The following is a 15,089-nucleotide window of genomic DNA, read 5'->3' on the forward strand; positions in this document are numbered from 1 at the left end:
GACAAAAACTAAAAACAACATGGGACAGAAACAGAATCAAGAAGAAGAACCGTTATAAGGGTGGAGGAACCCAAGGGCAGTAATGCAGAGGGGCCTCAGACAGGCCTGGAAGCAGGAAGCTCTTTGGGCACTGTGATGGTTAAAGTTGTGTATCAACTTGGCTAGGCTGTGATTCTTAGTGGTTTGGCAGATATCATGTAGTCATCTTCCATTTTGTGATCTGATGTGAGCAGCCAGTCAGTTGAAAGGGGAGTTCCCTTGGGGGGAATATATATATGGATGTTCTGGCAAAGCACGCTTCTTCTTGATCCTGCATCCAGCTTGTCATTCTCTGGCCTCCAGTTCTTGGCCAGTGAGCCAGCAGCCTGCTGTCTAACCTGCCAATTTTGAGTGTCCAGAGAAGCCTCCAGCTTGACACCTGATCCATGGATTTGGGACTTGCCAGCCTCCACAACTGTGTGAGCCATTTCTTTGAAATACATCTCTCTATATACATGTTTGTATGTATATGCTTCACTAGTTTTGCTTTTCTAGAGCACCCAGCTTAAAACGAGCGCCCTGGAAGTCTCTCAAGGCACTCCATTACACACTTCTTCTGCTCTCTTGGTTTCTGTGGCACAGCACCGTGCTGGGTTTTCCTTCCTTTCTGACCACTACTTCTTTACCTCTTTACCTTGCTTCTTTTCTTCCTCCTCTTCGTACGAGTTGGTAATTAACAGTTCTTCCCTATCCTCTCCTCTGTCCTCACTCTCCCTGGCTCAGGCCATGCAATCCCCTGGGTTCAGATTCCAATCTGTGTGTCACTAGCAAATGTTCTCTTACTGCCCATTAGATATTACTGTGTCAGTTTATCCAAAAAAGAACTGAAGATCTTCCTGCATATTTCTCTCCAACCCAGATTTTCTCTTTTCTCTACTCCTATTAATAGCATCATCCAAATCTCAGAGGTTCAAAAGTAGTAGAATTCATTGTTTTGTTATGTTTTTTGTTTTGCCTTTAATCACCTCTCCCTCATCCATGTGGCGTATTAGTCTTCTCCATGATTTTTTTTACATTGATCTTTCATTTATTTTTTACAGAGACTTTCATTCAGCCAGCCAGCAGTCTTCTCCTTCCGGCCTCTGGAATGTCGAGTGAATCTTTTGTATCCTCGTGGCCTCTGCTTTAGCTCAGGCCCCATAGTCTCTTGCTTCGGTTATTACAATCAACCCCTCTAACAACTCTTCTATTTCTGTTTCCTGTCGCTTCTAAATGCCACTGCCAGGTTGGTCTTCTGAAATGAAGCTTTGATTGTGCTGGTCCCTTGTGCAAAACCCTCAATGGCCGGTCCTCATTGATGCCCCATTCCACACAGGCTTCCTGGCCCGGCAGTGAAGGCTCTGTATTCTGTCCCTACCTACCTCTCCAGTTTTGTATCTCTGAAATATAACCCGACATTCTTTGTTAAACAATATGTTAACCAGAAGATTTGGCTTGGGCATCAAGGTTACAGCATGAAGAATTGAAACTATAAAAGTGAGGGAGTACCAAATTCTGGGAAGAGAGCAGAACTTTGGAGAAGATTTCTTGGGAGAGAGCTGTATCGTGATTTCCCCCTCATCGGGGTAGAGGGGACAGGGAAGAATATTGGCCTCTTACCCAGAGTCTAGAGAACTGAACTTAAGGAACGAGTCTGGGAAGTTTGGTGTTATCTTTTCCTCAGTTGAGGTGCATCGTACCAGACTGGTGTCAGACTTCTGTCCAGGAAATCTAGCGAGTGAAATGGGTTGGCAGCTGTTTCAGTGGCCGAGTAGAAGAGAGTTGCTGCTGGGCCTGAACTTGACCTCGTTACCTGATCACGTAAAGAGGTGACAGTTTCCCTCAACCCAGACGCAGGCCAAATGCCCACAATATGGCTGGCCTAGGTGGTGTTCTAAATGCTGTCCAGTAAGAATGCCTAGAAAAGTGATGGCACCTCGGCATAAAGGAAGATGGAAGCTGGATTCCCAGGGGTAGTGAAGAAGGAAGTGACCCCAGGCTAGAGTGAGTTCACGCAGGTGAAAGGGACTGCGAGGGAGAGATCACTGAGAAGTTAGAGGTCTCTGAGACCCCACAGGCAATTCCCCCGAGAGAAACATCTGCTGGCCTAGAGGCACAAACTCACTGAACCACAGGTCAGTAAAGACCATTCTCATGCCCTCACCTCTCCTCTTCCTCACGTCTCCTTTTCTAGTGGGGTTTGAAAGGCAAACCAGTGTGTTGGGGAAAAGGCAAACCAGAATGCAGGAAGGAACCCATCACACCTTGTTTCCACACAGCAGGCAACCAGTGGCCTTTACCTGGGAGGAGCAAGAGCTTACCCTCCAAGGAAGTTTAAACTGTGAATTAACACATGGGATTGGACATTCTGGTTTCTGAATCTAGACTGTTTTGTTCTTGCAAGGGGCTGTAAGGTGTCATATCATCTAAGAATTATCAGGAGCTTGTGTGCCTGCCTGAGTTTTCATCCAGGGGCAGGGGAAGAACTACCCCCACCAGACAGTGGAAGACAAAAATAGAGTTGTTTTTATGTTTATACCCTATGAGTCTGTTTATTCAAGGTACCAGTTCTGCGTCTTAATATTGGTCCTTCATCCATCTAGACAACATGGTATTCCCTGAACACTCCAGGTAGGATACAGTTTCACCTTTGTGGTGTGCTTCATGGCTCCCTGAACTCCTCTTCCCACACTGTATTTTAATTTTACTTCCTGTGTTACCAGTTGCCTTCGAGGTCAGCTCTAACTCATGTTGACCCAACATGTGCCAGAGTAGAACCATGCTCCACAGGGTTTCCAATGGTCGATTTTTCAGAAGTAGATCACCAGACCCTTCTTCTGAGCACCGGAGTGGACTCAAATCTCCAGCCTTTCTATTAGCCGTAGATCATGTAAACTGTTTGCACCACCTAGGAACTCCATTTCCTGTATTAGCGAGATGTTTATACTTTCCTCACCATTCATATAGATTTAAACTCCTTGAGGAAAAGAACCATTTCTTAGCTATCTACGTATCCCGCAATATCGTCTCTCATAGTACTTAGTAGACGTTGAAAGAAGATTGTAGAATGACTGATGAATGAAAGATATAGTTTGATAAGTAATGTGTATTATGAAAGTATAAAAGAGTATTATTGCATTCTTATTGCTTTTTTCTTTTTCTGTTGCCAAACAGGGTTGGAATAAGGCTCATCTGATTCACAAATCCATTCTTCCAAGGCCACTAGGTGTACATGGCATTCTGAACACTTCCAACAAGGAAATACCATTCCACACCACTCTGTCATAACTGGATTTTGTCATCTTGTTATGGGCACATGTAATTGTATTTCATTTTTTTTAAATTTAGATAATTGCCCAAATATTCACATTTATTATAGAAAAAATAGAAGATACAAAGAAACATTGCAATAAACAATCACCCACAACCTACCTCCCAGCCATAACCTGCTGTAACATTTTGTCCACTTCTTTCCAGGTGCCATGTCTTCTTTGGAATAGCAGTGTAGACCACTTGGGATAAAATGAATATTTGTCCTGTGATTTTAGGAAGAGATTCTAAAATGATTCAAATTGCGTGTGTAGGTAGAAGGCAATAGGAAAGAGTATAATCCTGGTTATGTAGATATGTCCCTGGGTGTGGGAGTCAAAGCTGAAAGTGAGTGGAAGTGATTAATTCTACCATTGTTATGTTCCAGTGCCCCAGGCAGGAGAGAGAGAGCTGCCCTGGGGACCGAGTGGGGGACACAGCAAAAACCAGTGTTCCAAGGTCAGCCTGACTTCTGACTCCTGGGCCTCTGAGACTGTGATTGGTACTAGGTTGAGTCTAGGCTAGAACATAAGAGGCTTTTTTTTCCTTCTTTGCCTTGGGTAAAAATTAGAGTGTGGCAAAGACAGTAAAGCAGTGGACAAGATCCTCCAGGGGACATTTGGCAATGTTTGGAGTCATTTCTGGACAGCTAGGAAGGTACTGAATAAGGAAGACCAAAGAAGAATTGATGCCTTTGAATTATGGTGTTGGCAAAGAATATCGAATATATCATGGACTGCCAGAAGAACGAGCAAGTCTGTCTTGGAAGAAGTACAGCCAGAATGCTCCTTAGAAGCGAGGTTGGTGAAACTTCGTCTCACATGCTTTGGACGTGTTATTAGGAGGGGTCAGTCCCTGGAGAAGGACATCATGCTTGGTAAAGTAGAGGGTCAGTGAAAAAGAGGAAGATCCTTAACAAGATGGACTGACACAGTGGTTGCAGCAATGGGCTCAAGCATAACAACGATTGTGAGGATGGCTCAGGACCAGGCAGTGTTTTGTTCTGTGAGTTAACCCAATTGACAGCATCTAACAACAACAGGAAGGTGCTGCTGGTATCTGGTGGGTGGAGGCTGGAGATCCTGCTGAATAGTCCCCACAATAAAGAACCATCTGACCCAGAATGTCAATCATACCGTTGTTGAGAAACCATGCTATTTTTTAAAAAAGGCAAGAGAACACTTGGCAATACTGCCATTTACCTGTAAGAGGAAGGACTGGAAGAAAGTACTTCATTGTTTTAGGCCTCATTTGCCCATTGAGATGTCAATTTGAAAACTCTTATCTGCAAGCCTGGAATTTATCAGGTAGATTAAGAACGATAAAGGTATTTATCAGTGTCTTGTGAGTTTTTTAAAGGTCAACAGTTGTCATAAGAAAGGGCAGAAAGCACTTCATGTGAATCATACTTGAAATTATCCCAGGTAGCTTTTTAAGACTAATTTCATTCAATTCAATGGTGTAAATAACCAGGTGGTTTTTAACCCTGGGGCAAAGCTGGGGAAACGGGGGAGGAAAAAAGATAAATAATGAAGCCTCTTTCTAGCTTTGCTTTTCATGTTGCCAAGTTTTTGGTTTTTTAAACTAAATGAGCTCCTTTCTAGTATTCCTTTGTATTTGTCCTCAGGCAGTGGAATGATTTACCCATGAAGGGCTCAGAGGCATCATTGTGTACCCTTGACATTGACCTCACTGTTTATTTTCTAAATATTAAGTACGTTGGGGGAACACAAAGAGGGAAAACATGTGTTGTGACTGTACCTGTGGGTGATCTAGCTGGAGGTAAGGGTGGCTGGCAGATCACCTAGTCCCTGGGTGGGGGGCCGGTGCTCAAGAAAAAATCAGATGAACTGCAAGTAAAGGCAAAGAAGCTAAGCATGTAACTTGGAAAGCTTTTTATTAGGTGTCTTGTTTTGTTGTTTCGCCATGGCTGAGTTGATGAACTTAGTCTGGGTGAGCTACTTCAGAGACCTGCAGAGAAAGAACCACTTGGTGGGAATGGGGTGGGGGATCTAAGTGAAATGAGACATTTGCCTGCAGTTTAGTTGCTAAGAAGCAGGCAGCTTTCCCTCGGAAACATGTGTAATATGTCAAGAAGAAAAAGAACAATTAGCGTGTTTCTTACATAAGATCTTATTTACAGCACGATGTAAATTTTAATCATTTACTTAAATATGCTCTTCTGCCTTCTTTACTGATAGTCTATAAGCCATACATGTCTGACTTTCACTAGTCTCATACTAAGGAGCTCTGGTGACGTGATGCTTCCGAGCTACGGCTGCCGATCAAAAGGCCGGCAATACGAATCCACCATCCACTCCTTTGGGAACCTTACGGGGCAGTTTTACTCTGTCACGTAGGGTCACTATGGGTCAGAATCAACTCGATGGCGATGGGTATCATTTTTTTGTTGTTGTTTTGTTTTAGTCTCATATTAAGGATCCCTGGTGGTACAGTGTTTAAGCACTTGGCTGCTAACTGAAAGATAGGTGGTTTGAACCCACCAGCAACTCTATGGGAGAGAAGTCCTGGCAATCTGCTTCTGTAAAGATTACAGCCTAGGAAACCCTCTGGGGCAGGTCTGCTCTGTCTTGTCGGGTCACTGTGAGTCGGAATCAATTCGACAGCACACAACAAGTGTCATATTTTGCAAGGAAAAGTGTAGTTTTCTGTGACCACCTACCTCACAGCAGTGAGGTTTCATCTTTCAGAATTCCTGACTGTCTGAGAGATCAGCATCTGTTTTATACTGGCTCTTATTCTGTCCGTCCATCTATCCGTCCATCTATGATCTGTTTCACTATCAGTTTCTTAGGTCTACTACAACAAGATGCCACAAACTTGGTTTTTTCAAACAACAGAAACTGTTCTCTCGTGGTTCTGGTGCCCAGAACTCCAAAATCAAGGTGTCAGCAGAGCCATGCTGCCTCCGGAATCTCCAGGGGAGAATCCTTCCGTGCCTTTTCCACCTTTTGGAAGCCTGGCTCATTAATGCATAACTCTAGTCTCTGTCTCTGTTTTACATGGCCTTCTCCACTGTGTCTGTATCTTCTGTCTTTTATAAAAACACTTTTTATTGGACTTCAGGCTTGCCTGAATAATCCAGGATGATTTTCTCTTGAGATCCTTAATTTAGTTACATCTACCAAGACCCTTTTTCTAAATAGTCACATTTACAGGTTCTAGTGGTTAGAATATGGAAATGTATTTTTGAACCTGTAAATGTGACTATTTAGAAAAAGGGTCTTGGTACAAAAAATATATATATATATTTTTGGGGGAGCCCTCATTCAACCCAGGATGTCTATCTGTCTACCAATCTACCTACCTGTCTATCTAGAGGAGTCCCTGGGTGGTACAAATGGTTAACGTGCTCGGCTGCTAACCAAAAGGTTGGAAGTTTGAGTCTATGCAGAGTGGGTAGGAAGAAAGGCCTGGAGATCTACTTCTGAAAAATTAGCCATTGAAAACCCTGTGGAGCACAGTCCTACTGTGACACACATGGGGGTCACCATGAGCCAGAACTGACTTGAGGGCAACTGGTTTTATCTATCTAGAGGAGTCCTCTTTTTTTTTTTCTTTCACTTAAGTGCTTATTGGTTTGGAAGCGTGGCCTTATTTAAAGCAATCCAAATTAATGACTGGGCTAATTGTCCCACCTTGTTGCAAAGATATTCTATCATTTAACTCCAAGGAAAGTGTGGACGTAAAGATGCGCCAACCTTGCCGAGCAAACGTATGTTTCAGGCTAGAGACCAGACATCTAATAACCAAAACCAACCAACCCACTGCTGTCAAGCGATTCCAACTCATAGAGTGACCCTACAGGACAGAGTAGAACTCCATAGAGTTTCCAAGGAGCGCCTGGTGGATTTGAACTGCCGACCTCTTGGGTAGCAGCCATAGCACTTAACCACTACACCACCAGGGTTTCCAGACATCTAGTAGTCACCCCTAAAGGAAAAACAGTCAGCAAATTGAACTGTTACTATAAGCTGTAAAATTGCTGTTTTTTCTAGCTATTAATGCCTGGGCTGCAATTAATTTTACTTCCTGGGTGGTCTTGAGTATTACTAGCTCCCAGCAAGGTGTAAAGGTTTCAGTTGAAACTGACCCTATTTACCCTTGCTTAATTTAAGTGCCGTAGAAGAAAAAAAAAATTGATCAAAGCTTTAAAAATAGAGGGAGAAAGTGTTATTAATATGCATGCTCTTATTTGGTTCACTGAAATTGAGTAAGTTAAAAAACGAGGACAGGGATTTATCATGCTACCGCTGCTAACCAAAAGGTCGGCAGTTTGAATCCACCAGCCACTCTTTGGAAACTCTCTGGGGCAGTTCTACCGTGTCCTGTAGGGTCGCTATGAGTCAGAATCGACTTGATGGCAGTGCGTTTGGATTTGGGTTTGGTGCTAACCAAAACGTCAGAGGTTCAAGTCCACCCAGAGGTGCCTCAAAAGAAAGGCCTAGAGATCTGCTTCCAAAATATCAGTCATTGAAAACCCTATGGAGCACAGTTCTAGCCTGACACATAGGGTTGCCGTGAGTCGGAATCGACTGGATGGCAGCTGGTAGTGGCGTTAGTTCTAGAAGCAATGTGGTAGAGGAAGGAGCCCACAGAAGTGGTCAGCAGACACTGGTCAGGAAACCTGCGTTCTAGATCTGCATGCCCAGGCTCTAGGCCTGGTTCAGCTGCCGTATGTGTGACGTTGGACTAAAAAAAAATTTGCTGTCAAGTCACCTCTGACTCAGGGTGACCCCGTGAGTGTCTCAGTAGAACTGTGCTTCATGTGGTTTCCAGTGGTTGACTTTTTGAAGGTAGATTGCCAGACCTTTCTTCTGAGGTGCCTCTGGGTGGACTTGAACTTCCAACAGCCAAGCACGCTACTTGTTTGCAGCTTGGGCAAGTCACTTAATTTCTTACCTCCCCTCTCCCCCCACCCCGACCTTCAATTTCCTTCCTTTTCAGGAAATCAAATGGATTAGATTAGTAGTTTTTCAAACTATGTTCCATGTGGCAAGTTGTTCTTTTTGAAACTGCGTCCTAACACAATCCTTATAAGTTGTTTCTGTGATTAGAAGCTGGGTTTGGTTCAAAATTAAGGAACTGTGCTGTTCTTGTTTCTCTTAACTCACCCATGTGCAGCGGAAAGCTACAAGGAAACCCAGATGGTGAAGATTAAAGAGGAACCCATGGAGGTTGACATCCAGGACCCACACGTCTCGATGTCACCCAGCCGGAATGTTGGCTACAGCACTTTAATCGGGCGAGAGAAGACCGAGCCCTTGCAGAAGATACCAGAGGGCCGAGTACCCCCAGAGAGAAACCTTTTCAGTCAGGACATATCTGTGAAGATGGCCTCCGAGCTTCTCTTTCAACTGTCAGGTAAACTTATGTGCAGAAAATTACAGTAATTGGAAGCAATTGGAAGGAAAGCCATTCTAACAAAGAAAAACAAAAACAAAAAACTGCATTATAGGATTTTTTAGACAGAAATCAATTTTATCACTTTAAAATGCATATTGCCACTCGAACTAATAGTTAATAAAGTGTTGCCAGTAGAGTCCCTGCCAAACTTTAATAAATAGTTAAGAATCATTTGAAATTAGAACTCTATTCAATTCTGTGCAAATGATCCCTGCTGAATGGGCTAAACGTCTCACCTCTAATTTTGTTTAGGCAGTTGATCTGATTAACAATCTTTTTTTCCTAATGTGCAAAAGATAAACTTCAATTTACTCCCACAGCGAGTGAATTACCATGAATTCCAAATTAGTTGTGGTCTGAATTAATGAGATTTTACTGTATCTTGCCAGAAAAAAAAAAAAAACAAGGGAAAGCAAAAGACTAAAGTATGGGGAATGTATCCAACTATAGCCTAGTGGAACATTTTCTGTGAACCAACTTTTCTACTCTGAATACTTGGAGTTTGAAAGTTCAGTAATCACCAGATAAGTGTCTTGCTAGAAAAGTCGAGGATCCTAATACCTAAGGTATTATTCCCTTTGTTAACTCTATCAAGCCCTGCACTGTTGGTTCCTAACACATTTAATATGCTGCTGTTCTTTGAACCTGATTGAGACCGATGATACCGTCACATACAGATTCAGTTGTAGATAAAAACACCTATCACTTGTCCATAGTCAAGCATCAGTCTACATACTGGAGTTCATGCAGCAGTAAAGTTTCTTACTAATGTTTGATCCTCTGTGTTTTGTTATGGATAATAAATTTGAAACACCCATTAAATGCCTCATTCTTTAAATATTCATTTGTCCTCCCCTCTCTTACACCTAAGAGAAATACCAGCAAAGAGAAAAGAAGAAGCTGGAGTCTGTGTGCCGTCGGCAGAGTTCACCTTCTCACTGGCCTGTTGGCCTGACAGCGCACACCAGAGCCTTGTAACTAACAGCTGGCTTTGGAAACAGTGTCATCAATCAGTGTTTTTTCAAACAAGGGCTGCACTTGCGAAGAACAGGGCAATACTGGAAAGAGTTAAGTCAGTAAATTTAATAGGACACGTAGATCTTTGCAAGCTCCAAAACACACAAGATTTTCTTTTTTAAACAGGCTGAAAGCATATCTAAAAACGATGCAACTTTTTAAAATGTTAATATTTGCCGAAGTGAGACCTTTGGGGTTTGTTACAGTCCCTATCTGGAGCAGTAGGTTATCACCATCTCCATCGGCTAAAAACTGTGTGTCTGAGTGTTCTCACCCTGGCATTGTCACTAACTGCCTGGGTGACCTCAGGCAGGTCACTGAGCCTGGATTTCCTGCTCTCTGAGAGAACACTGGCTGTGAATCTCAGTCCACCCTCATTGTCATTGTTGAGCGGACAGGAGGGGATTGTATGAGCAAGCATGCATACGGCGGCCGCAAATTAGTGTTACAGAGTGCAGCAGATGTTGTAGGTCTGTGTTTAAACTTTTCCAAAAAATCCCCAAGATTAGGAGCTTTTTACTTGCCCTGCAGTTGAAACGTGAAATGCTCGTAGAGTTGGCCAGGTTTTCTATAGATACTTAAAAGAAGCCATTCAAACCTGAGGCAGTCAGGGCCAGGCCCTAGCATTTGAACTGGATTGGGAAGGCCAGAGTTCAACTTTGGTTTTCTTAAAAGCTAATTAAATAATTTCTGACAGCTGGTAGACACAGTCCTCAAGACAGAGTAAGGGGAGGGTTTGCCTTTTCTTGTCTAATGATATTTTTTGTCCCCGGTGACATTTATCAGAATAAGTGCTCGGTGACTGCTGCACCAAGAGGTCTTAGGGCTGTTTTTATGTCTCCTCTCACCGAGGGGCCTAACAATACAGAATACTTCAAGGTTGTCATCAAAGGCAGAAGCAGAACAGTTGCAACAACTGCAGTTTTCATGCTGAATCAGAGGAAAGCAGAAGTTTTCGGCTGGCGAAAGATAGAGTAGAGATAGCTGTCTTTGGGCACACAGCTGTATGGGTGTGTGTTGACAGATACTTACTAAACCAAAAAAAACCAAACCCAGTGCCGCTGAGTCGATTCCGACTCATAGCGACCCTACAGGACAGAGTAGAAACCGCCCCATAGAGTTTTCAAGGAGCACCTGGCGAATTCGAACTGCCGACCCTTTGGTTCGCAGCCGTAGCACTTAACCACTACACCACCAGGGTTTCCGTATACTTACTAAGCCCTGATTAAAATTGGACAACGCACTTGAAATTTGTAATTAACTGTTCCCCTTCAATTGGTTTGTAATAAAATGTTTTTTTGTGGATGCTATCTATCTGCTTTTAGCGATTAGCTTTACCACTCAGGCAAGGGAGGGTGTGGATTTTTAAAAAAAGAAACCAAAAATTGACTTTCTTCAGCCCGCAAGAGAAGTGTTGGCTGGTGTTTCTGCTTACACCCTCATTGCCTAAAAGGTGTATGTTTTATTCTTTCTTGTTGCAGAAAAAGTGAGCAAAGAGCACAATCACACAAAAGAAAACACCATCCGGACCACCACCAGGTAGGCTATTTGGGAGCCCCCTCCGGTCGCACCCTGTGTGGGATATCAGGCCCGCATCATGTGTTGAACATCCTACCCAAACTGTGTTCTCACACTGGTTTCAAAGGGGTCACACCCCTCACCACCTTATGTAGTAGAACTTTGGTTGGTGGAAACAATACAGAAAGCAAAGACGCCAAGAGGGAAGACCGTAAATATTAATTAAACACCTATCAGGTGTCCCTTTGATGGGGAATTTTCAATACGTTATTGTTTTGCGTTCCTTATGGTGTTTACTGAATTAGACTTTATTATTACTATCCTTTTTTGTAGAGTGTCTTGACCTAGGAGTTTAAGTAGGTGGCACTGCTGTGGTTGGGACCTGGGTTCCTGTCTCAGGAAGGCTTCACCCAGTCAATAAACCAGGGTTCGCAGTTGCGCTCCTCACTAACTCTGCAGCCGTGGGCTGATCATTTGGCACGAAGGGTATCCCACCTTTTCATCTCACAGCGTGGTTAGGAGGGCAAAAAAAAAAAAGCAGAAGAAAGAATGCTTTAGAAAATTGCCAGAAAATCAATATCATTAACAACTGTGGGCAAGAGAGTTTTCCGTTTGCCAAAAGCAGTTTGAGGTGGTCAGCCTAGGTGGGGTGCCCATTAATCAGTCCTTATGAAGGGAGAAGGGCCCACCCGTGCTGCTCACACTCAGCCTTGAAGGCCACCCAAACCTGAGCAAGAGCCAAGGAGTGAAAATCCCACCACCCTAGAAAGGAAGCCCGAGGAAGATGCAGCCGTCACCTTTGAAGGACCCTCCTCTACCCTCAGCCCACCTTTCCACAAGATGTGAGATCACTTTGCAGGATGAATACCTAGAAGCTGGAAGAGCTAGCTGTGAGCTACCACGATGTCTGAGTCAAGGAAGTGGTCAATTGGTTTTGTATTTTTAATTCTTGCAACAAAAGATAAATGATGGTTTTCTTCTTGATACGTTATGAATTGACCTTGGAGCGGCTAATCCTCATTTGAGCCTGAATCCAGGTTTTATTTTTTTTAATTCTATTAATTGGTATATAAGGATATCCAATAATAGTAATTAAAACAGATCCAGCTTGCCTCACACAGGATTTACATAGTACCAGGGAAAGGCACCCCACTCTAATAGAAAAGAAGAGAAGGTTCAGCCTTATCACCAGATACAGTGAAACCTGTGAGAGCCGGAACTCGACGGGAATGCCTTGTTTTTCCGGGTCTCCCAAGTTTTCCACCTTTGACAGGGTGCCATCTTAACACTTTTGTGTCACTCATTTTAGTGGAAAATATTTGCATTTTCCTTCTCTGACAGGTTTCCACCTTACTCAGGTTTTGGGTTTTACAGGTTTTATTGTGTAAGTACGCAAATGGAAAACAAGTTTTGTACAGATGGTCTGTGAAATGAATTGGAAAGTGGGTCTGGGGGCTAAAAAGCTATTTTGACTATTAAGTTGGATATCCAAGTAGGAGATGTGAGTCTCATAAATTCTAGCTTACTCCCTTCTACATGTAAATCCTAAGGCTGCTTAGTAAATATGCGTGTGCCCCTGTAAACACTGATGAAATTGGCCAAATTCGTAGATATTTAAGGACTTCAGACTAGAAATAATAAATGTTGATTTTCATTTGCCTCCACAGGATTCTAGAAGTGCCATAGGCCAGGTTCCCCAGAAGCAGAGGCCGAAGTGGGCATTGGTATAGAAGTGCTTTATTGAGGGGGTGTTCCCTGAGCCTGCAGGGAGGTGATGGAGGCAGTAGCAAAACCAAACCAGTTACCGTTAAGTTGATTACGATTCATGTTGACCCCATGTGTGTCAGAGAGTAGAACTGTGCTTCATAGGGTTTTCGTTACTGTGTCCCTTGGAAAGCAGATCACCAGGCTTTTTATCTGAGCCACCTCTGGGTGAGTTTGAACCACCACCTTCCAGGGCACTGAACTATGGGTACCATGCAGGGACTCTGTGATGGAGACAGTGGAGGGAGAGAGAAGGAACTAAGCAAGGATATGGTTTTAGCTGGATCTAGCTTGAGCCTGATCCCACCAGGAGCTCTGGGGCATGAATGGCACCACAGGGTAGATCCTGCCTTGAGGGCACCAGCTTTTTGTACCCCCTTACCAGTCACTGGCTTCAGGTCACCCCCAGCAGGGGGATGTATGACCTCCCAGGTAAGCGGGCTGCAATTGGTGAGGGCATTTCTCACTGACCGTTGGCACCCAGTGTTCACAGCAACACGGGGGGAGGGTGCACTGGTGTGCTAAAGGGAGCCTGGGCGGGGCCCAGCAACATCTCCTGTGGAGGTTTTCTACTGGCTTTTTAATATTACATAATAATATTTATATCCAGGAAGGTAGGCTGTGAGTCCACATTATTGAATGTTTTGTAGGTATTCTCAGGAAAGAGGTAAGAAGAGGCTTGAACTAGCTTTAAACGAGTGAAATATGCCTCATCTTGCCTTGGCTGGAGCTACAGTGTGATTATAGAAGAGAATTTTTTTTTTTCCTGGAACCATTTGGCAAAAATGAAGCAATCCTTAAATTCTCTTCTTGCTGGGAGATTATGAGTAAGAAGAAATCCAAATCATATCTTTTGCCCAAAGCAAAGGAAAAGGTGCTTCCTGCAAGCCACTGGCACACTATGTAGCATTCAGAAATCTGCTACAAGATTCTTGGTTTACAGTTCTCCTACAAAAATCCTCGGCACGTTTTTATTCTTCCTTTGGGTATGCAACTTGCTCAATTAGCCTATCCCCAGGTGTATCTCTTTTTTACCTTCTCACTTCATCACTTCAGGTGGAATAGAATCAAGCTGCTTTGTGCCAAAAAACCCTCTTTCACTTGAATTAACAGATATCAGGGACAGAAAAAAATGCCAACTCTCTCTTCTGATTCCTGTTTTAGAAAGAGCACTTATTTTGTATGTACAAGGTCAGCTTGCGGATTATGTTTTAAGGTATGATTTATCAAGCTCTCTGGAAAGATTTACATCCAGCCTTAAAATTTCTGTACCTGCAGATTCTTAACAGGAGCCCTGGTAGCTCAGTGATTAAACACCCAGCTGCTAACTGAAAGGTTGGCGGTTCAAAGCCACCAGCTGCCCCTTGGGAGAACGATGTGGCGTCTCCTCCCGTAAGGATTTACAGCCTTGGAAACAATGTAGGGTAGCTCTACTCTGTCCCGTAGAGTTGCTATTAGTCAGAATCCACTCGACAGTAATGGGTATAGATTCTTAAGATGTTTGGTTCATTATCAAATTTTATGTGCTTGAATTCGTGGAAGAAGCTGACTGTTAAGAACAATAGCTCATGATGGGAATTATGTTCAGAATTTTCCTTGTTTGAGAGTTTACGAGGCACATTTACGATAGTTTAATTACGAAGGGCAGCCTTGGAATGCTGGCCTCAGCATAGTATTGAAGGCCTTTCCAAATGTTGATCCCTGAGTTCTTCCACTCACAAAGCTCTCTTCCAAGGCCCTCTATACGCAGGGGGGTGACAGAGAAGAAAAGACGTGCACTACTGAAGAAAAGATGATTCTTTCCATGTCCTTTATAAACCCACGACTTCCCCCACAGTTGTTTATCATTAGTGATCTCCACTCTCTTTCCAACCACAAGAACTAAGGAAAATGTAGCAACCCAAGATGAAACACTGTGGAGCTTGGCATTCCAATGCTATAAGCTTTCCAGTGAGACATGGGGGTGCTGATTTCCATACTTAGGCACCCAGAGAACATGAAACCCGTTGATGTATACAGTTAATGCTCCGTCTGTT

The 15,089-nt window shown here is 43.4% G+C and overlaps 1 protein-coding gene across 8 annotated transcripts in view; it reads left to right on the forward strand.

Annotated features, from left to right (window-relative positions):
- ZNF827 (zinc finger protein 827) overlaps positions 1–15,089 on the forward strand; it is a 204,967-nt gene that overhangs the window by 105,412 nt on the left and 84,466 nt on the right. For all 8 annotated transcript variants that reach the window (XM_049905426.1, XM_049905427.1, XM_049905425.1 and 5 more), the window contains 2 exons: positions 8,473–8,712; positions 11,253–11,310. In XM_049905426.1, the coding sequence (XP_049761383.1) occupies positions 8,473–8,712; positions 11,253–11,310 (298 nt within the window). The remainder of the gene's footprint in view (positions 1–8,472; positions 8,713–11,252; positions 11,311–15,089) is intronic.

The sequence above is a fragment of the Elephas maximus genome, chromosome 13 (genome assembly GCF_024166365.1).
Source record: "Elephas maximus indicus isolate mEleMax1 chromosome 13, mEleMax1 primary haplotype, whole genome shotgun sequence".
Taxonomy (NCBI): domain Eukaryota; kingdom Metazoa; phylum Chordata; class Mammalia; order Proboscidea; family Elephantidae; genus Elephas; species Elephas maximus.